The sequence below is a fragment of the Pseudoliparis swirei genome, chromosome 7 (genome assembly GCF_029220125.1).
Source record: "Pseudoliparis swirei isolate HS2019 ecotype Mariana Trench chromosome 7, NWPU_hadal_v1, whole genome shotgun sequence".
NCBI lineage: Eukaryota > Metazoa > Chordata > Actinopteri > Perciformes > Liparidae > Pseudoliparis > Pseudoliparis swirei.
Genome location: NC_079394.1, coordinates 22220583 through 22244691, shown reverse-complemented (window position 1 = coordinate 22244691; position 24109 = coordinate 22220583). Strand labels below are relative to the sequence as shown.

General features: G+C 44.0%; 1 protein-coding gene across 1 annotated transcript in view; it reads right to left on the bottom strand.

Moving 5' to 3' along the window:
* Nucleotides 1-24109, bottom strand: part of unc5db (unc-5 netrin receptor Db) — a 283470-nt gene that overhangs the window by 114218 nt on the left and 145143 nt on the right. The window contains exons 3-4 of the mRNA XM_056418402.1: nt 2931-3074; nt 214-317 (exon numbers count right to left, since the gene is read on the bottom strand). Coding sequence (XP_056274377.1) covers nt 214-317; nt 2931-3074 — 248 coding nt within the window. The remainder of the gene's footprint in view (nt 1-213; nt 318-2930; nt 3075-24109) is intronic.

Genomic DNA, 24109 nt, shown 5'->3' with positions numbered 1-24109 from the left:
TCATACACTCTGTCATATTCATTGAATGTATTTTAACTCTAATCTGTCCCTCTGCAAACATTACATATATTGCACCTGTCCATCTTGGAGAGGGATCCTCCTCTGTTGCTCTCCTGAAGGCTTCTTCCCTATTGTTGTTGCAAATGTTGTTCTGCTCGGCGGGGAGTATAAGCTTCTCCTTCGAGAAGAAGGAGCGAGTAAAAGCGGCCTTACCTCCGCCACAGGCACTCCCTCCGGAGGGCGACAGTGCAGTACGATCATCCCGTTGATTGGCACCTCCTTCCCCTGGGGGTCCTGCTCAAAGTTTTTCCTCAGGTCTGCGTGGGGAGATAAGAGGCAGCTGTCAGGTGTCAAGTGTTAGGGTAAACCTTGCCTCAATTCTCTCCGGCAGCTAACACGCCGGCCTGCCCTCGACTGTGCATGCCACGACCTTCAAAAACCCTCCAACCAGTGCAGGATGGAGATGATCCCATGGCCCTTGTGTTAGGTAATCTGTTAACAAGATGGTTTGAAGGATACACCGGATCGTTAAAAGTGCTCAAGGGTTGCTCTGGTCATCTTGTGCATTCATGTGCATACACAAGTGACGAATCATATTCTTACCTTTGATGGGTCATTTCAACATGATTGGGTTTCATGTACCTGCAGATCATGAGAGATTCCCTGCATATAAGGGATCTAAATGTAGGAGGGGAACTCTATAATAGTGGCGCGGTTCAGATGGCAGGTAGGTCAGTGCAACACAATGATATGTAAATCCTAGCAGATAAAGTATTTGGCATCACGTCATCATTCATGAAGTCTAATTCTTACTTTATTCAAAGGACAAGAAAAGACTTTCATGATGTGTGTGATTTCTCACAGTTATTTCTCCAGGGCCACCGAAGAAATCAAGGATGAACTGTTGGAGTTTACACCCAGGCGTGAACACAGAGGAGGGCTTTAAGATAACCTACAACACCATCTGGCAGAGATATTGGATTTCGACAAAACTTGGCTGTGAATAGCTGATTGTGTCTAAACTTGATTAGACAGTATTTGTTCCCATGAATAGATTATTTCACCACTGATACATCTGATTCATTTTCTGCTTGGATAATATTGGCTTGTTGTGTTCACACAGTTTGGGGTAAACTAAAGATTAGAATTGCAAAAAAATGTTTGAATTCCAGTCGGCTTGAGGTTAAAGACCAATGGACAGACTCTGTAAATCAGTTGTCTCTGCTTCTGTTATATTATTTATTTTCTGCACTTATATTGTGCTTTTTATATAGAAAATTACAGTACAGAGCAGATGTGCTCACAGTATCAAAAACAATATGAAATGTAATCACATTTGGTGTTTTAAAGAAATACATTCATTGGGCTGGCTGTGGCTCAGCGGTGCACCGAAAATGGTTCTTCAGAGTGATACCATAGATGAACCATTTTTGGTTCTACAAAGAACCTTTCAAACCAGGATTCTTTAAAGAACCATTTCCTTAAATAGTTCTTCAAATAACATTTAAAAGGTATCTCAAAGAACCTTATAAAATGTTCTTTTAAGGCACCATTTCTGGTTCCATGATCAACCTTTCAAACCACGGTTCTTTAAAGAACCATTTCCTTAAAGAGTTCTTCAAAGAACCTATAATGGTGCCTCTAAGGAAATAATGGTTCTTCAGTCGGTGATGGTTCTTCATAGAACCACAGAGCCTTTTAAATAATCTTTTCAGGACCATTATTCTTCTGTGTGGAGTGGGTTGTCTTCCGTTCTGAAGATCTGTGGTTCGCTCCCTGGCTCCTCCAGTCCATATCAAGGTGCCCCTTGTGTGGTAGCCCATGCCATCAGTGTATGAATGGGTAAATGACATGTAGTGTTAAGCACTTTCAGTTTTTTAGGAAGACTAGAAAAGTGCTGCCTTGGTGTACCTATATTTGATTTTCTTCATTGCTAATGTAGCACACACATATGGCTTGCTTCTATGGATATCAATCACGTTTCAGCAACTAAGAAAACAGTATTGCTTGAGGTCTAGGCGTAAACGCAATGCTGTCTGTAAGTCACGTGTTGGCTGAATTAAACTGGTTTACTACAGTTTTATAAACAACAACATAAAGGATTAATATTTATCATTATCCAGAGTTTTTGTGTCTTGTTTTGAAGTCCCTGTCTCTCGTGTCTTCTGTTTCCCGGCACTTCCTGTTCCTGTGATTGTCTGCCCTGTCCCTGATTGTTTCCTGCTGTGTGATCGCTAGCCCCGCCCGCAATGTGTCCACCTGTGTCCAATCACCTGCATCTTCCCTGTGTATATGAACCCCTTTTTGTCTCATTCTCCAGTGTTGATTTGTACTGGTTAGTTTGTGTTTGACCTGTTTTGAGTAAAAAGATTATGTTTTCTGGGGAATGTTGTTGGAGTTTGGGTCCTATCTCTCTCTGGCTACATCAGCCATCCTGACAATCTGTGATTGCAACAAATGGATCAAAGGATGCCGAAATAACTATAAATTGATGCAGATTTGTAAGAAAAGTCGGAATGTATGCTTTATCAGTTCTGTTTTTTTAAATAGAGTTCGAATTGATTCTTGGAAGGCTATGCTCACACTGTAGCTGCTCCATCAACAATATTTGTATCTAGTTATAAATATGGCAGAGCTGTTCTTGTTTTTATCAAAGTTTATTGTTCATATGCATTTGAACACAGAGTGCTGTCTTGTCATTGTAATAATATGAGGTACTACTGTACCTTTTTAGTGTGACATCAATCACCCATTTACATACTGATGGCAGTGGCTAATGTTCCACCGGCCACCATTGCCTGTATTTGTCCTCAACTACTCTTTTCCCTTAAAGTTTTCTTGCTAGTTTATTACATATTGCTAAAATATAACACAAAGCTTTTTATAGACCTCCGCCACAGTTCTGATGGCGGAGGTCTTTTCATACTCACAGGCGATGCGGACAGTTGCCTTGCGACTCTTGGAAGTGCCCAGGTGGCTCCAGGCCACACAGAGACACCAGTAGTCCTCCGGGCCATGGAAATCCTCCACCTGCTGACGGGACACATTTATCATCACCTCACGCACCTTCAGCCCTGGAACAACAGAGAAGACATAGAAGTTAGAGCCTGCTACTGGGACCCGAATCCAACCACCTCCAAGTATTAGGTTTCAAGTCGGGTTTGGGCCGCTCTGTTAAGTAAAGCTTTGGGTCGGGTTTGGATTTGGTTAATTTAGTTGGTCCCCAGCAATGCATTGAGTTTTGGGTCAGGTTTGGGCTAATATGTTACTTAACACTTTGGTCAGGTGTAGATTTGAACTTTTTTCAATGAAATTAAAGATTTTAATTTGTGAGTGTCTCCCCAAACCAAGTCCATAATTCTGATTGTTGGACTAATATACATTTTACCTCAGTATTGTACTAAAGTCAAATGTTCATAAGTCATCCTGAAGGGAACATAAATGTCCAAGTTTAAAATAAGTTGGTTTGATACTTAAAGTAACATTATGTAACAATTGTACCTTAAAATAACAGCTTGAAAAAAATGGTGCCGCTACAATGACTTTTAATATGACGATTTGCGCCTCCGCTATTGCCATCGGGGGTCTGTGGGGAAATAACTCCGCTATGTAGGATTCTGGAGCCGCCCGCTCCGGGGCGGATGTACTTCGACCTGCTTTCTGGCAGTGATTACGCAATGTCATATAGTGCCACTCCACGCTCGCAGCTACAGTATAAGGATAGTTTTTTATGTAGCTTTTTGGTGTTGTCAACAATATTGTATTCGATCACACGTACTCCACATTCAAACATTTAGAAAACAACGTATATAGGCTGAAAACGTGATCGGTATTTCATCTAAACTAAATGTTGTCATTCTTTTGGTTATGTTGTAACAATTCGCCCTTAGCAACTCAATCAAGGGGAAAAGGTACAATACGCAAAAAAAAAAGGGAATGGGCGGATCTGCGAATTCTGGTGTTAACTCTGTGTAAAGCAGTTTGATTTATTTGGGTCATCACGTCGTTTGATGACACCTCAAGGCTTTATAACTATGGTCTTTTGATTTTTCTGACCACAATTCTAAATTGATCTGATAAAAAAAATGAACGCTATCTCCTGGTTGACCAGCATTCGATACAATACCATAAATCTGTCTATGTCAGTGGGCTTTCGCTCACTGTCTATATGTCAGTGGGCTTTACTTCACTGTCTCTATGTCAGTGGGCTTTCCTTCAATGTCTGTATGTCAGTGGACTTTCCTTCACTTTCTGCATGTCAGTGGACTTTCCTTCACTGTCTGTATGTCAGTGGGCTTTCCTTCACTGTCTGTATGTCAGTGGTCTTTCCTTCACTGTCTGTATGTCAGTGGGCTTTCGTTCACTGTCTGTATGTCAGTGGGCTTTCGCTCACTCTCTATGTCAGTGGGCTTTCCTTCACTCTCTGTCAGTGGGCTTTCGCTCACTGTCTATATGTCAGTGGGCTTTACTTCACTGTCTCTATGTCAGTGGGCTTTCGTTCACTGTCTGTATGTCAGTGGGCTTGCGCTCACTCTCTATGTCAGTGGGCTTTCCTTCACTGTCTGTATGTCAGTGGGCTTTCCTTCACTGTCTGTATGTCAGTGGGCTTTCGTTCACTGTCTGTATGTCAGTGGGCTTTCGCTCATTCTCTATATGTCAGGGGGCTTTCCTTCACTGTCTGCAATGTAGTCAAAGTACTTCCACATTTCACTTCTGACATCTTTTTTTCCAAAAAGCCGAGGACGGTCGGCAAAAGCAAGAGCCAGTGCTGTGGGACAATTTAGGATACACTGAGCACCTATCTCCTCTTCTCTCTCTATTTATGGATGAAGTTACATCTCTCCATCAAACATTACTAACTCCGGAGTCTTTGTCTCATCGGGTCCAGTGGACCTGGCTGTGTCTACCTCCTACCTCCTTCAGTCTCATGGATTGTGGAGGTCTGGCTCATGGTCCATTCCTACTACAAACTATTCATACTTTCTGTCATATTCATTGAATGTGTTTATGTAACTCTCTAATGCTGTTCTTCTGTACCTATGACATCTGTTTCTTCTGTCAATCCGGGGTGAGGGATCCTCCTTTCCTGGTCTTCCCATTTATCCCTGTCAAAGGGTTTTCTTTCTATTTCTTGGGAGTTTTTCCTGATCCAATGTGAGGTTCTGTACAGATCGTAAAGCCCTCTGAGACAAATTTGTAATATTGGGCAATTAAAATATACTGTATATAATTGAACTGTCCGTGGAGGTAAGCCCAATTGAAGCTTCGCGTAAGTTCAGACAGGAAGACCATACCCCTCACACCAGCCTTTCATCCCTCAGTCCGATAATCATTTCCCACTCATTACTTACTCACCGTCGTCAATCATGACTCCAGCTGCGCAGATCAGCTGGTCCACTCTATCCAATAAGCGGGGAAATGAGGACATGGCGAGCCAATCGTCTCGCTGCTGTCTCACTCAAATATGACCGTCTCTCTACCTTCAGTTCATTCAGGTTGCTGTCATGCACCCCTCCACCACCCCATCTCCAGCCAGTCTTCAAGGATCCATCAGCTTCAACTCATCATTCCATCAGCTCATCAGCCACCACCAGGTCTGGACTCCACTGGGGGGATCTCTCGTTGCTGATCAGGGCAGTCAGCCCTCAACTACAAATCTCCCCGTAGAGTCCAAGCACCAAAGACTCTGAGACTTCACCATTGCGCATCACATGTTAAACAATAAACATCCTTTATTAACACTATTCAAGGTCTTACCTGATTGAACTATATCTAGCTTCCTGTACCAGCTCTGGCTTTTTCCCCACTAGCGAGGTGACGTTCCACGTCCCTAGAACTATGCTGCTGGCAATCCGCTCACCCAGGCACCCTGCCTGGCCCGCCGCCCAGTCTACATAACACCTGCCCCCGATGCTTGTCCCTGCGGGTGGTCAGTCCACAGGGTGGCTGCTCCATATTGATTCTTGCAGGCCCCTAAACGAAAGCAGGCTCTCGCTGGCGAGCTCCCCTCCTGGTCCCGGGAGGGTGCCCCAGTTTCCCTGGTCCGTGCGAGGTAGCTGTAGTTCGAATGCCACTATCCATCAGTGCTGCTCTTAGTCTGGGCTCTCCGCCGAGTCCTGTTTGCCTTGGGAGACCCTAGCTAGAGCTAATGCCACACTACATAGCTCCCAGAATCACTGTGCCACTTTGGGTTTAAAAGATTTCACAGTGCCTCTTGGTTTTACACAAGACAGGACCAACGGTCTCATGGGTGAAAGTCCCGTGTTGGACTCATCTGTCCACCCTCACCTTCTGCTAAGGTGCACTTTGATTAGAATGCATATTCTGTAGAACCTGTGTGTCTACGACGGAAAAGGTCTCCTAGGAGACTTTTCATTTGCATTGTTTCCGTTGTTTCTGAATGCAATTTTTATATATTAGGTGCCACCACCGCTTAATGCATTGTTAAAAGTTTGTGATCTTCTTACATATTTGTATATTTGAATTAGTTGCCATTATTAAGGATCCATTAGCATGGCAAAACATATCAGAATCAGAATCAGAATCAGAAACAGGTTTATTGCCAAGAATGTTTTCACAAACAAACGAGGAATTTTCTTTGGCGGAAGGTGCAAGATTCGCGCACCAAGACACCGAGGCGCCGTCCGCGGCGCCATCTAGGAAAGGGTGGATGAAAGATGACAGCATAACATGAGGGAAGAGAGGCGAGAAAAAGAAAAAGCAACCCCCCGACTATGCCCCTAGAGGGGTACAGTGTGGGAGCAGGAGAAAAAAAAAAACACCATTGCACATAAGCACATACATCTTAGACATGACTTGCAACGAGTAGGAAGGGGGGGAGGGGAGGTAAGCCAAAGACTGGGCGATAGCCCCGCCATTGGGGGCAGAAGGTAACCAGCACCGACAAGCAGCCAGCCCGGTCCGTCAGCCATCACGGCGCCGGACACAGACCCGTCCTGTCACCCTGGGGGCAAAGCAGGCGGGCGTGGGACGGGGGGTAGTGATTGCATATCAGTGTGTTGAAGTTGTGTGTGAGTGGCCTTGGTCTGTCGTCCTCCCCCAGTCCACAACAGACAAAGTTCCCAGACCGCAAGATGGTCGTTGCCATGGAGATAGCCTTGAAGGGTCCTGGGGAGAAAACAACCACAGGTGTCTGTGGATAGGGGGAAGGAATGAGAGAGTCTCGCTTCAGTGATCTTCGGGGGAGTTGTTGTTCCAGTCACGGCCTTGGCCAAAGCCCGTCCTGGTAGAGGGAGCCGAAAGCAGATAAGATTGGGATTGTTTGGTCTTTCAGTAGCTGCATTTCAATTGTGCGCACCTACTATTCCTCCATTTTCCTCCCATTTCCCAATAGGATTTCAAATCGATCCAATTTCATTTGCAGAGCCATCAGCTTCTCCACGATGTTGTCATTCTGACGGTTTAATGCCACAGTCTGAGTGCCAACAACTCTGCCCAACGCGTCAATCATGTCGGGCAGCCTTAGGGGGCTTTTAACGGCTGTCACCGTTTCCTTAATTTTCCGATAAGCCAGGGCAGCACCAACTCCAATCAGCAGAAATCCTGTAATCAAAGTTCCGAATAGGTAGATGTCTTCTACGTCCTCCACGGAAAGGGCTGCTAGGCACAAGACACGCCACTTCCCCCACGCGTCCATCGTGTAACCAGCAACACTCGTCCCAGCAGGACAGGCAGGTTCCCCCGAACCCGAGCTTCTCGTCGAGAAGATGGTGTCAATTGCGTTTAGGGACCAGTTGATCACGTCCATGGTTTTTAGTTCGAAGAGCGATGCGGAGAGAGTCTCTCAAGTATAGAGACAGACAAGACATGACGAGAGAAGCCAAGCAGGGAGGGGAAGGTCATGGGGAGGAGAGGGAGAGAAAAATGCGACCGCCTTCGGAGAGAGGACCTTGGGTTTCGATGTGATTGTACCAGCTGGGTCAGATAGTTACAGACCGTTAATGTAGCCCTGCTTTCTAAATAAGGGTCCTTAAATAATCATTCATCAATAGCCTGATACATCTACAAGCTTGTGTCAGTGATCAATGGGTATTACATCATTAGTTATGTATAAATTCTTAAGAAGGCTGACACACTTCCTTTATCAGTCCTGTGGCCATCCCCCACCCCCTTGAGCATCACTAAGGAAATTGGCATAAACACAGTCCTCCAGGGGCCTTTACTATATGTTGTGAGCGCTCAACGGCACTAACAAGAGACCTAAATCAGCTGTAGCAGAAATAGCATTAATAATTGAAACCACACTTAACCACACTTCAAACAGCATATGTAGACTCGCTGTTCAATCGACAAGAGGACAAAACCCAATATTATGTAACACAAAAGGCATGTGAACACTGCACTTTGTGCAATTGCTCTGACTGTATTTAATTGAATGCATTAAAGAAGAAGAACAGGAAGAAAACCCTTTATTTGAAAATCCTCTTAGGCAACACGCTCCCATCAGTTGGAAGGCTCCGTCACCCTGTCATCTAAGCTTCAGATGGGTGTACAGCAACTGGTTTTAATCTGAGTCCTCGGTTTATGGCCTGTCACATGTGTTTTCTCAACCCTCCTTAGCGTCTTTCGCAGCTTGCTGGCCACAGCTGGATTAAAGGCAAGGGATGTGCTATGAGCTGGGGACTGCCAAAGAACAATACCCAAACCCCTCCACTCATGACTTGTGGCTTTTGTGAATACACCCTCTTACTGCTGCTGCACAGCTTGTGAAGCACTGAGCAGACTTCGGAATGAATACCAATTATACCCAAGTGACTGGCGGCAAGGCCACGGCAATGGATCCACGCTGGCGTTCGCAGTGAAATAAAAAAATGGAGAGCATTTTGTGGCGGGCGGTCTTCCACTGTGCCTGGGTGTAAATGGCAACAACAGAAAAGTGGGCTTCTTGCTTTTTTTTTTCACACCAAGCACTGTTGACAAGTTGCGAAAAGCTGATACAAATTAGGCCCATCATCTCAATACGGTGCACTGCGGCGTCTTTTGCGGCCATCGTGATTGACAGGCCTGGAGAAAAATAAATAAAAAGTAACTTTTAAGAAGAGGAATAAACAAAGCTGCAGCTTTGTGGTTGCAGCCCCCGTAGAGACAGAGACACAAGCACAATTCATAATTTATCAAGCAGCAGCGGAGACCTTGCAAGTGTATGTGTGGGAGGAGAGATGGCGGAGAAGAAAATAATGACTGATGACTTTGCGTGATGCCCTAAAAAGTGTGGACCCGGCAAGATGGAGATAAGTGCTGCTACTGTGTCATCTGTCAGCCCTTTTTGTTTATAGGCAGAATACTGTTGACAGGGCTCATTAGAGTAAACACTTGATCTGTTCTCCTCCCCAATCCCCTCCTTTGCTCTTCGCAGTTTCTCAAATAACTTGATGAATCTGTCCAAAAATAGCTGAATCACTCCGAGAAAAAGATTGGCAAGAGGGCAAATATAAAGAACTAAGTTGTATCTGTTCGGATTCCAGTGAAGAAGAGCGTGCCACAGTCTAGCTTATTCACTTGAATGTGGGTGAGAAGAAATCTGTTAAGACTTTTTAGGATACACTGAGCACTTATCTCCCCTTCTCTCTCTACTTATGGATGAATTTTCATCTCTCCATCACACATTATTTACTCTGCTTCCTCCCCGGAGTCTTTGTGACTTCATGACTCATCGGGTCCATTGGACCTGGCTAGGTCTGATGCCTCCTGCCTGGTGGGCTGGCTTCTTGCCTGGTGAGCCGGCCTCCTGTCATGGCCCGGCTTTATAAAATAAACTGAATTGAATTAAAAACAATGCATTATGATCATTTCTGCTTAAAAAGATGTAAATTCATGCGTACGAGTTCAGAGGGGAAACTTTTGTCCCCTGTTATATTTCACTTTTAAGGCATATTCCCTCTGGTTATCTTCTATTAACCATCCAATAAAGGTACAATTGGAATTGGGTGCAGCACCATAGATCAAAATTAGACCTTTCATAAAATGGCAATATATTGCTCAATGTACTGGAAAACCCTAAATACTGGACCATTCGTAAAGGGAAAGTAAGAGCTCAGGATTAGACTATCACTCTCACTTAAACGTATATCTGTTCAATGTCACATCAACCCACTCTCTTTACATGCTTGGAGGAAAGTCGCTGTGTATTATAGCGGGCTGTGGTAGCCATATATTCTTATCTTCAGGATACATTAGGCAATTCAGAAATGTCATTGTAGCAGGACTCATGCCTCTACCCATGGGTTTCCCCCACCAAGGACCAGCCAGGCACCACGAGGTTTCGTTGAAAGACATCATTTATTTGTCAGCAAACAACGCACAAGCAGACCGCAAAACCTGCGCCTCTGCTTACTCCTCCCGCTCCACTCTCCACTGGGAGCTTTTATGAGCACGGCCTCGGCTGCTGACTAATTGCCAATCACGAGCAGCCGAGGCCAAATTAGAGACAGCTGCCACACTCCCCACCACCAGATTTAGGCCGGGGCTCCATCCGGCCTAACCAACTGCCCCTCCCCCCCCATGAGAGCTTGGGCGGAGGAGGGGGCTCTGGGGGACCGGGCTCAGGACGTGGGGGCTCTGGGGGACCGGGCTCAGGACGTGGGGGCTCTGGGGGAAAGGGCTCAGGACGTGGGGGCTCGGGCTCAGGACGTGGGGGCTCTGGGGTCGACCGGGACGGGGAGCTGAAGCCCGCCGGGACGGGGAACGGGGCGCTGGGACCGGCCGGGATGGAGACGGATAGCTGGCGCCGGGGCCCGGGGATGGCCTTCCACCGACAGGTCCCAGGGAACAGGGGTCATCGGCAGCTCCGACGGGTACTGGAGCTCTGTGGTCGGCAGCTCCGACGGGTACTGGGGCTCTGGGGTCAGCAGCTCCGACGGGTCCTGGACCTCAGTTGTTGGCAGCTCCGACGGGTCCTGGGGCTCGGAGGTCGGCAGCTCCGACGGGTCCTGGACCTCGGAGGTTGGCAGCTCCGACGGGTGCTGGGGCTCCGACGGGTCCTGGACCTCGGAGGTCGGCAGCTCCGACGGGTCCTGGGGCTCGGCAGCTCCGACGGCTCGGAGGTCGGCGGCTCCGACGGGTCCTGGGGAACGGGGTTCAGCCGCAGAGCCGGCGGGTCCAGGAGGGCCTTGAGGAACCGGCGGTTCTCCTCCGCCTCTGCCCGCCCCATCTCCTCTATACTGGCCAGCATCTGCCCCAAGCTGTTCATCAGCTCCACATCCGGATCTGGCCGCATCCCTTCCAGGCGCTGGGTTCCAGGGGGCCCCACGTTGGGCTCCACTGTAGCACGACTCATGCCGCTACCCGTGGGTTTCCCCCACCCGCACCAAGGACCAGCCAGGCACCAAGAGGTTTCGCTCAATGACATCTTTTATTTTGTCACACACACAACACCGAGCCGACCACAACACTGTGCCTCTGCTCCCTTTCTCCCGCTCCACTCTCCACTGGGAGCTTCTATGAGCGCGGCCTCGGCTGCTGACTGATTGCCAATCACCAGCAGCCGAGGCCAAATTAGAGACAGTTGCCACAGTCATCATTGGGCAAACATGCATCATGTCAACTGCCTTATTTGGCTTAATTTGACTCTGAAATTCTACTGATTAGTTTTGCGGGCTGCACTTTGGTAAAATGTAAGAAGATTACCATTTTTTTACTTGCTACTGATGATAGTTTGCCTTTTTAAACATGGCGGGTTTGTGTAATTTAAGTACCAGTACCAGCAACAATCGCAATGTTAATGCTAATGAAGAACCAATTCCAAAAAACAATGAAATAGAAATCAATAGAAATGCAAAATTAGAGTCTAAATAAAATAGGATACAATTTTAAAACATCTCAATTTAAATAGTATGCGATTGATATTTTAAATATTGTACACAATAGTGAAATAATGTGATTCTCTGAAACTTGTCTTTCAAAAACCAATTGATATACATTTTCAGTGTTTTTTTCTAAACAGATTCGGCCCTGAGTTGAGGCTTGCGGGCTTACTTGGGTGGTTCCCAACGGCATGTTGTCACTTAAAAAAAATTATTAATATGATATTATAACTTTGTTTAACCAATTATTTAATTGGGTAAAAAGAAGAAAAAAGCTTAATTTCTACCGTTTTATAAAAAAATAAAAAAGATTATTCCTTGTTTGATACAATACTCTTTTACTAAAATACAAAAATGTAAAGTTTTACTATTTAATCTGATATTGCTTCCGTTTCTGTTCAGGAATGTAAAAATACATTTACTCAAATACTGTACTTTTTGAAGTATTTCAAGTTTCTGTTACTTTAAACTTCTACTATTACAATTCCTACGGGACATAAAATATGTCACAATCAGAATGTTAGAAGTACAATGGGCAAACACATCATCAATACCGTACGGATCAGAAAACAGTTATTCACATCAAATTGGCAGGCCATGGTGTGTACATTCATACACTCGGTTATACTCATTGAATGTGTTGTAACTCTGTAATGACTCCTTCTGTACACATGACATCTATTGCATCTGTCCATCCTGGAGAGGGATCCTCCTCTGTTGCTCTCCTGAAGGTTTTTTCTATTTTGTGGGAGTTTTTCCTGATCCGATGTAAAGCCCTCTGAGGCAAATGTGTGATATTGGGCTATAAAAAATCAACTGAATTGAACTGAATTGAACTGAATCCAGAGGCAAATTTAATGCACGATATTTATTTTATAACTTTAGTTAGTACTTCCTGTAATCCTGGTTGGGACTGTATTCACTGCAAAAGCAGCATACGTATACATCCAGTAAACCTAAGCAGCTAGTGTAGAGCTAACGCAAGGTAATGATGGTCGAACTAACATAGAAACGCAACGTTTTAGAAGAGCATATATCAGCAGGGAAAACCTATAATGTCAAGGAGTTAAGAGGTTGATCGGTAATCATGATTCTATACAGGGGAGAAGCTTGGCTAAATGGATTCACCCACATAACAAAAGGAGACAATCCTTCCCAGAAAAATGACAGTTTGTTTACTCAAGCACTTAGTGACCTAGATTTGAAAAAGCAAATTCATGCAATCATGCAAATAGTCTCAGACATGTGCCCAATTCAATCAAGCAGTCACTGTTTGTTAAATTGAGTCAAACTTTTGCAAATTGGATGGCTGATGAGACAACACTCATCTAACATACTGATGTTGGTCATTTTTTGGGAGTTTTTCCTGATCCGATGTGAGGTTCTGGGACAGGGATGTCTATGTGTATAGATTGTAAAGTTCTCTGAGGCAAATGTGTAATTTGTGAGAATAGGCTATACAAAATGAACTAAATTGAATTGAAATGTTGGAAGGCATTGACAAACATTCTATCGAGTAATGTAAAAATTAGTGCTGTGAAAAATAACGCGTTAACGCGTTATGATGAAATAACAGGATTAATTAGATACATTTTTTTAACGCATTTAACGCATGCGCAGAATGAGCTTCCAATCCGTCTGTTGTTGGTCGTCTCTAACCAGCAGCATGTCATTCTGTCTCTACGTGTCGCGTTACAGTTTTTTTCGTTTGCTAAGCGACAGCGGGCACAACTGGAGTCACATGTGCAAAACTCTAACTACAGTCTGCACAGCAGCAGTTCATGTGGACCAAACTCTAGTTTGTTTTTCATTGCTTGAACACAGTTTTCAAAACTCTAACACTTATCCCATGACTTTAACCACAACCTGCACAACACTGAGGATCGACAGCACTTTGTTCAAATGCTAACACACTGCTGTCAAAACTGTGAACCACACATTCAAACGGAATAGAGTTCAGCCTTGTGCCTTTCAAACACTGCGGATTGCAATTTCAGCTGAAAGGCTAAGCAGGTGTCTTGTTTTAGACTTGTTAGTGAACACACACACATATATATATATATATTACAGTATATATAGGTAGAGCTCAGAAAGACTCATTTTGGAAATGGAACAAGGAAGATGGGTTCGTGGAGGAGAAGGCAGGAGAGGGGGATGCGTGGAGGAAGACAAAGAGCTGTTATTGCAGATGAAATAAGGGCTACACTTATAGACCATGTAATGTAATGTCGTGAACCAAGTGTTTGGTCACCACCCACATGACCAAATGTCTCTTTTGTGAGGACACGAGTCCAGAGGACTGCCAGGGATGGATAAGGCCCTCCAGAAGTGTTATGATTTGGAGTGTTTCCTGTTTTGTTTTGAAGTCCCTGTCTCGTTTCCTGTTTCCCTGCGCTTCCTTCCTTGTGCTTGTTTCGTTCCTGATTGTCCCCAGCCACGCCCTGATCGTCTCCACCTGTGTCTCGTTTTCCCCAGTGTATTTAGCCTGTGTCTTTCTGCTTGTTCTTTGTCTGGTCGTTTTTGTTCCTGTCCGGTTCTTGTCCCTGTCCCTGTTGTTTCTCTCCTGTTGCCAGACTGTGGTTCTGCTCAGTGAACAATTAAAGAAACCTTTTTATTTTGAAACTCTGCCTGCTGCGTTTGGGTCCAAACCTCGCCTTACAGAACACAACAAGAAGGTTCTTCCCCAGGTGCATGGCAAGAGAGAACATTAGATGTGATGTTAATGACAACATGTGGCCTGATGCTAGAGAGAGGCAGGATTAGCCCCTCAATTATTTGTTTGAATTATGTATTTTTAGTTTCTACCATTTTTTCTCATTACTGTAATTCCGTAAATTACTGCAGACTATTGAAGCAAACTGCTAATTTTCATTTACCTTAAAGAATTGTTATGTTCTAAAAAATTTAATAAATCATGTGAAAGAATGTCACTCTTTTCTTTGAAGAAAATATTACTTTGTTTGAAGTCACTGAAATTGTTCAAACTGTAATGATGAAAAGTTAGTATTTTCTGTATTGGTGTTTGATGCTCGTGTTTTTACTCTGTGTTCTGAGTGACAGTGTGTGTTATCTCAGTGAGAGGTGTGCATGTTGTTTGGCTGCACTGAGCGTGTTTTGAATCATGTGTTCAGAGTTGTGTTGCTTGGAATGAGTTTTGCAGGTGATGTGAACTGTTTAGCTCAGGTGACTGTTGGTAGTGCAGACTGTAGTTAGAGTTTTGCACATGTGACTCCAGTTGTGCCCGCTGTCGTTTAGCAATCGAAAAAAACTAACACTACTCAGAGCTCCGTCTCGCGCGCCGCAGAGCTCCGATGCCGGCGTGTGCATCGGGACGAAAAAAAGTATTTGAAAAGAATCCAGATCTTTAAATTGATTGAATGTATGAAAAATTAACTAAAAGACTGGTTTTAAGGATCGTACAAGGGTTATTGGCACGGAGACAATTTTCTCTTGTGAAAGTTTTGGAGGGGATTCCCCCCACGACCTCAGTCTTATATTTAGGTAAATATAATATATTAAATATAAAGCAGTAGGGTTATATCTGAGAGACAATTGGGAGGTCAAGGGTCAGTCTGCAGAGTATGCGTGTGTGTGCATGTGTATTTGTGTGTGTGTGTGCGTGTGTGTGATTCTGCCTGTGTTTGTATGTATGTGAGTGTCTGTATGTGTGTGTCTGAGTGTGTGTCTGTGTGTGAGAGTGTGTGTCTGTGTGTGAGAGTGTGTGTCTGTGTGTGTGTCTGTCATTCTGTGTGTGTGTGTGCGTGTGTAAGAGTGTGTGCGTATGAGAGTGTGTGTCTGTGTGTGTGAGTATGTGTGTGTCTCTGCCTGTGTGTGTGTGTACGTATATGAGTGTATGTGTTTCTGTCAGTGTGTGTGTGTGTGTGTGTGTGTGTGTGTGTGTGTGTGTGTGTGAAATGATCTCTTAGTTTGCATTCATATCAGTGGAAGTTGAAGGGTAAATCATGTTTTATTAACAATTCCCAAATTATTTCCCAGATTTTTCCGGATACCTGCTCTTTTTGTTTGATGAGAAGTAAATACGCCTGTAAATAACATCATGAAGGGTTTATTGTTTTGAGTTGTTTGACTGTTTAGCATTTTCCTTATTGATTTTGATGTATGTATGCCTTTTATATTGTATTGTTTGAATAAAGATAGACGTTTTATACTACTTCCGCTTAACAGATAAATCGACTTTTATTTTGAAAGGTTAAAAGGAAGCGCACTTTTTTTTTAGGTTAAAATGTGAACTATATGGTATAGATTACGGACAGATGCGCATTTTATAACAAGTTTAATAGTTGATTAGACCCGTATGGGACTAACTCTGTTAAGGTGGCGATGAGGTGGTGATAGTGTACGAGTTTTAATTAATGTATTGTCACCTAAAAAAAGAAAATAAAGGAGAGTCACCAGCAGTAAGTCTTCACGCCAATTCATATGATCCTTTACAACGCCTATTGCTGTCATAATACGCAGGCGAAACAACAGATAAAATAATAATAAATAAGACTAGAGGACGCTTTTTACAATTCATAACAGCATTGTAGAAAAGAGAGATAGGCCTAACAAACGGCAAAGATACGTTGATCAGAGACGTATTTGTAATTATAATACGTCAAATGCAAACGTAATCTGGAGAGAAATACGTTTCAGTCAAACGTAATTTGGAGAGAAATACGTTTCAGTCAAACGTAACTGCAAATTGCATTTTAGGTCTGGGGGAACGTAATTTTTGTGATACAGGGTTGCACTGTGAGCCAGCATGTTATTAAAGATATTCAAACTGAAATCGCAATCGCCTTTATTTATCAAGGGCGTACCATGTTGCCACAGGTTACATAATATGTTTCTATAGATGTTGCCATACCTATCATGCATACAGTTCAAATGAAATCAAAACCACAGCAGCATTTCTATGCATTCAAGTCAAAAGGTAAGGGGAAATGAGTTTACCAGAAACTATATAAATAATGAAAAGGCAAAAAAGAAAGCAGCTGTGGTATGCTAAGTACAAATCAACACAGATAAAATCAACATATTGCACATGATGAGCTGTTCATCTCAGTAGTGTAAATGTAGAATGTGATCAAACATTTGGATGCATGCTGTGGTTTGATCTCTCTACGCTGTACTTTACTGTTGCTCTCTTTGCACTAAAAGAGTATTCATATTTTTGCAGTGTTGGCCATTATTCCAATCCGTTATAAGCGCATCATATTGAACAAAGTCATTGCTCAGATCTGGAAAATCCAATGGCACAAGAAACATCAGACATCAGACAGTAAGCATATAAACTCTATTTGGATTAAGTTTAACCTGGCTGTAGTTTTATCAAAACAACAACAACAACAAACGAGCGATCAAATATCTCTTTAAATATGTGCAGGTATTGTTTCAATGCTTCTCATAACAGGTGTAATGCAAGTATTCAAAATCACTTAAACAACATCCAATCACATGCACCACCATCATCAAAATATATGAAGGGGTTCCGAAACTAATCAAATCAGGAGAGTGCATAATATATGATTAGACAGCTTTGTTTGAAAGATCTAGTAAGATTTGACTTGAAATGTATCCAGTTTCTGAAGGCAAAATATTAATTGTCTTGCTTCACGCAATCAGTAGAACATACAGTATCTTGATACCACAAAGGCCTATCTTGCACAGCCTAATAACCCATTGTAATATTCTGTTTTATCTTCCTTCCCCATGTGGTTGCCTGCACTTGCGTGCCACCTACACATGCCACAAGAGCCACAGCAGATAAGTAGATGTTAGGACAGTACACTTTAGATCTCAGGAACAGCATTCACACATTAGCATCATCCGCCATCGGGGTCTCATTATGTCCACTCCGGCTCTCCGAGTAGGGCTGGCTTCCACAACGGGGCTTAATGCTGACGGAGGACTCCTGTGAGTATTATTCTGAAAGATTCTCCTCGCTGTTTGGTAACCGGAGCACTTAAAAACACGAAAGGCTTCGTTTCAAAATGCATCCCAAAATTAGCCACCATTTCACTCTGCCCACATTCATATTGCATACCAGCAAAACTGGCTTGCACACAAGACACACAGACATACACTACACACACATTTATGCATGTGCATGGAGCCATTAGAGTCTATTCCACTTTTGTTTTTCGGGAAGGATATCAGATAGCACATCATTTCTTGTTCCCTCCAGAAAAGAGAACCTTTATCTCCCATCTCCATTAAGCCCTGTGCCCGCTGTAACCAGAGAAACACAGCCTCTCTGAAATGATACCCAATTTCAGGCTTCCAAAATATGAATCAAGCTTGACAAACTCCAAATATGCCGCTAACAACTGAACACATCTTGCATTGTTATGAGATGGCGAGAACAGAAGTGACACTACGTTCCCACAAAGCATTTAGAACCAGCCATTAGAACCACAGTGGCTCATGAACAAAGAACTAGGACAACTTGTTTTGTAAAACTCTAGCTGTGTCTGGATGGGGTGTTAAATGCAGATTGATACACCAAGCCGACCCACTCAAGTGAAAAGTCCTCACTAACTTAAGTTCTCACATTCATCTTCCTTTCTTTCTCCGCTCCAGGTGGCATCTGCAAAAAAAATGTCACCACACCATATTGGGCACATTAATTCTCATCATTAAGACTACACAATTTGTCTAGATTACACCTGAATTACTTTAATTTTCTCTGCCAGTGCAAGTCATGTTGTTGCTGTACAACTGGTGCAGCTTTGCCAAATGAGCAGAGAGGAAAACAGCAAACCGGGGGATATGGGGTACTGGGGGCCACACGAGCCATATGGTCCACAGCTGCAGTCTTTTTTGCTTAGGAAGGTTCCTAAATTAGTAAAATTACCTAGTATTAAGTGTCAACCATGATATGAGTTGGTGAAATTCTCTAAATGCCACGAGCATATCTCTGTTGCTGTTACGTGATGCTGGTATTGATCTTCAAAACATGACTTGGGTATCTACCGGCCTCCCCATATTCTACACAGAAAGACCCTGCAGTGGAGATACACACTTGTGTCCAGATTATCTATGTGTTGTGCTGTGTTCACACCAAGCGTTGCTAATTTTTCGCGCGAGTAGACCTCATGCAAAGTCAATACACAATGGTTGCGATTGACGAGAAACGAAAGATTCACCCGACGCTGAGTTGCAAAAGACCATCAGCTTTGAGATACTCCGCTGGCGTCATGCCGTTGGTGAATCGAACTGACTGCTGCTGCTCTAGTAGTGCTGAAAGCAGCAGTAATTCAGAAGCAGTCCGTGAAAGTCACCGAGCTCTGTGAGTCTACGGGCGATGTTATGAAACCAAACACGAGGGCGTTAGATGTTCCGACACTTGTGGGATGTCCACAACAATTATATTGCAGGAATAGTGGTTATTTATTCCATGGTGGATGATAACTGTTTCCACGAAGTAAAACCACAGAGATAAGCGCCGCCCCCTCTAAGGCGCGAACAAAGCGTAAACCACAACGTCGTAAACTCGCGCGAGTTTTGGTGTGAACGCAGCATTAGGCTCCGCCAGGGTTGTGCCTTCACTAATTTTGCCTGTGATTTTCACGGGCAGAATCTCGAGGCGAAGCCCAGGTGTGGAAAGCAGCCTAGTGAGGGGCTTCAGGGTTGCATCTTTACCTTCGCATTGAAAATGCGGAAGGTAATGTTTTGATCGCCGCGTATTTGTATGCGTGCGTGTTATTCGCATAAGTCAAAAAGTATTAAACCGAATCGCATGAAATTTGGTGGGATGATTGGTTATTATCCGGGGACCATTTGATTAGATTTTGGGATCGATCGGGTCAAAGGTCAAGGTCATGCAAAAGGTCAACATATTCTTGAATCGCATGAAATTTTGTGGGATGATTGGTTATTATCCGGGGACCATTTGATTCGATTTTGGGATTTATCGGGTCAAAGGTCAAGGTCATGAAAAGGTCAAAATCTTCTTTTTACCATATCGCAGCCAATTTATATCAAATTGTCATGCAACTAATGCCAAAATGTTCATAATTCAATGCCCAATCTTGTGATATACGAAGGTATGCGCTCTACCGAGTGCCCGTTCTAGTTTGCATATGATACGGTACTGATGCGAGAGGCAGAAGTATTTTGCATCTGAGTTTTGCAGATTGGGGGTTAGCATTTCTACATCTAAGAGTACTCTTCCGGAAAATGGCAAATCAATCCCTTTGGGTCGGGATGGCCTTTAGGACTCATTCCCTGCAGGGGGGGAGGGTATTACAGATATGACCAGCTGGGCGGGGCCTGTGGAACAGACCGAGAACATGCTAGACGGATGGCACTGACAAGAGGCCGAACATGAATCGATGAACAGATGGAAAGCAGTGATGAGTAGTAGTGATGTCTGTAGTTTAGTTATTATGTGTATTATATGTATATATGTTAGTATTATGTCATGTTATATTATGTTAGGCTATGATAGTTGTTGTGTGGTGCCTTGTCCTAAGAATTTCAGTGCCCAGTCTGACCCTGTGTCATTCTGTGTATTTGACAATAAAAGACTTGACTTGAGTGTTCTGGAAGCTTAATAGTTAAGGTGCATACTACAAAGCCCTCTTGGGTTTCCGGAGTCACTGATTTCCCAGCTGCTCCTGAACGCATCATCTCACTCTTCCGGTAAGCTCCGGTTGCCAGCAGCGAGCATGATTTCTTCTTCTCTCCCTCCCGCTCCCTCTTGCTCAGTGTGTCTCATGTATAGTTATCCCCCTGCCTCCCTTAATGATAACGATACATGCAACAAGTGTAGTTTATTTGCTAGGTTGGAGGCAGGTCTAAGTGGGTTAGATGCACGGCTCCGCGCTATCGAAGCTCAGACAGCTATGCTAGTTAGCCCGCCCTCTCCCGTAGCCGGCGCGGAGCTACAGTCAGCTGTTAGCTGTTCTCCGGTGGTGCCCGATCAGCCGGGATCGTGGGTAACTGTTCGCAGGAGTAGTAAGTCTACACAGAAGCTCGCTGTGCACCAACCACTTCACGTTTCCAACCGGTTTTCCCTGCTCAGCGACACACCCGCTGAGGAGCACATCCTGGTTATCGGGAGCTCGATAGTCAGGAACGTGAAAATAGCGAAGCCACGGACTAGAGTCGTGTGCCTCCCGGGGGCCAGAGCGGGCGACGTGGAGTCTTGTTTGAAGCTGCTGGCTAAGGACAAGCGGAGATACAGTCAGATTGTAATACACGCCGGTGGTAATGACGCCCGAGCCCGCCGCTCGGAACTCACTAAAATTAATGTGGAATCCGTGTGTGCTTATGCCAAGACATTGTCGGACACCGTCGTTTTCTCTGGCCCTCTCCCAAATTTGCAGACAGACGAATTGTATAGCCGAATGTCGTCTTTCAACCGCTGGCTGTCGGTGGTGCCCAGCGAATAATGTGGGCTACGTAGACAACTGGAAGACTTTCTGGGGAAAGCCTGATCTGATGAGGAGAGACGGCATCCATCCCACGTTGGACGGAGCGCGTCTCGTTTCTGCAAACATAACCAAGTTGATCAACGGACAACCATATCTGTGACAACGAAGGGTTAATGTCATAAAGCAGAAACAGAGTAGCCCCACGCCCCTGTCATCCCTGTCACCCAGTGTCCCCCATAGCACATCCCTCCTCGGGGCATCCGCCCCTCTCACCCAGTCCTCCCAGAGCTCCATAGAGACTGTGTCTGTCCCACGGCCACTTAAACTTAAATTAATTCTATCAAAAGAAAGCAGAAGAGGAGTCGTACACAATAACCTTATACAGGTTAACACCATTATTTCAGCAGTGCAACAAAACAGGACTATTAAATGTGGTCTCCTAAATATTAGATCTCTGTCATCTAAAGCTGTGTTACTCAATGATTTAATATCAGATAATCACATTGATTTATGTTGCCTAACTGAAACCTGGCTGAGCCATGAAGAATATGTCTGCCTAAATGAATCGACTCCTCCAAGTCATATTAATACTCACATTCCTCGAGGCACCGGTCGAGGAGGTGGAGTAGCAGCCATCTTTGAATCGAGCCTATTAATTAATCCTAAACCAAAATTACACTACACCTCATTTGAAAGCCTTGTTCTTAGTCTTTCACATCCAACCTGGAAAACACTACAGCCAATTCTGTTTGTGATTCTGTACCGGCCACCAGGTCCATATTCAGAGTTTATATCTGAATTCTCAGAATTTATATCAAGTTTGGTTCTTAAAACTGATAAAGTTATTATTGTAGGAGATTTTAATATCCATGTGGATGTTGATAATGATTGCCTTAGTGCTGCATTCATCTCATTGTTGGACTCGATTGGCTTCTGCCAGACAGTACAGAAACCCACTCACAGCTTTGGCCACACGCTTGATCTTGTTCTTACTTATGGCGTTGACATTGAGCATTTGAAGGTCTTCCCACAGAATCCTCTTCTGTCAGACCACAACCTCATAACTTTTGAATTTATACTACCGGAGTGTACTCCGTTAGTCAAAAGTTTCTACACCAGATGTCTAACTGACAGTGCTGTAGCTAAATTTAAAGCGATTCCTTCTGTATTTGATTCGATACCACGTCTCAATCTAACAGAGGACTCCTGGTCTAACTTTAGTCCGTCCCAGATTGATCATCTTGTTGACAGTGCCACAGGCTCTCTGAGAATGACACTGGACTCAATAGCCCCTCTGAAGAAGAAGACAGTGAGGAAGAGGAGGTTTGCTCCCTGGTATAACCCTCAGACCCGCAAACTAAAGCAAACGTCACGAAAGCTTGAAAGCATATGGCGTTCAACTAATCTGGAAGAATCCCGCTTAGTTTGGCGAGATAGTCTTAAAACTTATAAGAAGGCCCTCCGTAATGCCAGAGCAGCCTATTACTCATCAGTAATAGAGAAAAATAAAAACAACCCCAGGTTTCTCTTCAGCACTGTAGCCAGGCTGACAGAGAGTCACAGCTCTGTGGAGCCGAGTATTCCTATAGACCTTAGTGGTAACGACTTCATGAACTTCTTTAATGAAAAGATTGTAACTATTAGGGACAAGATTAATAATCTCTTGCCCTTAACCAGTGCCAATCTGTCCTCAAGTGGAATGGCCTTGGAAACCGCTGTATGCCCTGGTGTATATTTGGAGGCCTTTTCTCCCATCAACCGTGACCAATTATCTTCAACGGTTTCTACTTCGAACACGTCTACCTGTCTCTTGGACCCCATCCCGACGAGGCTGCTTAAAGACATTTTGCCTTTAATTGGCAGCTCTCTATTAGATATTATCAATGTGTCTTTGCTAACAGGCCACGTACCACACTCCTTCAAAGTGGCTGTTATTAAACCGCTCTTGAAGAAGCCCACTCTGGATCCAGAGGTGTTGGCTAACTACAGACCAATCTCTAACCTCCCTTTCCTCTCCAAGATCCTTGAGAAAGTGGTCGCAAATCAGTTGTGCGACTTTCTACATCATAATAGTTTATTTGAGAAATTTCAATCAGGATTTAGAAAACACCACAGCACCGAGACGGCACTGGTGAAAATTACAAATGACCTCTTAATGGCAGCAGATAAAGGACTCCTCTCTGTCCTGGTCTTGTTAGACCTTAGTGCTGCATTCGACACCATTGACCATGACATCCTATTACAGAGACTGGAGCAGTCGATTGGCATTTCAGGCACGGCACTAATTTGGTTTAAATCCTATTTATCAGATCGATCTCAGTTTGTATTTGTAAACAATGACGCCTCAATAACCACCAACGTTAATCACGGAGTTCCACAAGGTTCTGTGCTTGGACCAATTTTATTTACCTTATACATGCTTCCTTTGGGCAATATTATCAGGAAACATTCCATAAACTTTCATTGTTATGCAGATGATACTCAACTATATCTATCGATAAAACCAGAGGAGAGCAACCAACTCGGTAAAATTCAAGCATGTCTTAAAGACATAAAAACATGGATGACCTGCAACTTCTTGATGTTAAACTCAGACAAAACCGAAGTAATTTTAATCGGCCCTGAGCACCTCAGAGATCAATTATCTGGTGATGTGGTTTCTGTAGACGGCATTGCCCTGGCATCCAACACCACTGTAAAGAATCTTGGCGTTATCTTTGATCGGGACTTGTCCTTTAACTTCCACGTAAAGCAAATCTCAAGGACTGCATTCTTTCATCTATGTAATATTTCAAAAATCAGGCACATCTTGTCTCAAAAAGATGCAGAAAAATTGGTTCACGCATTCGTTACTTCGAGACTGGATTACTGCAACTCCTTATTATCAGGCTGCTCTCATAAGTC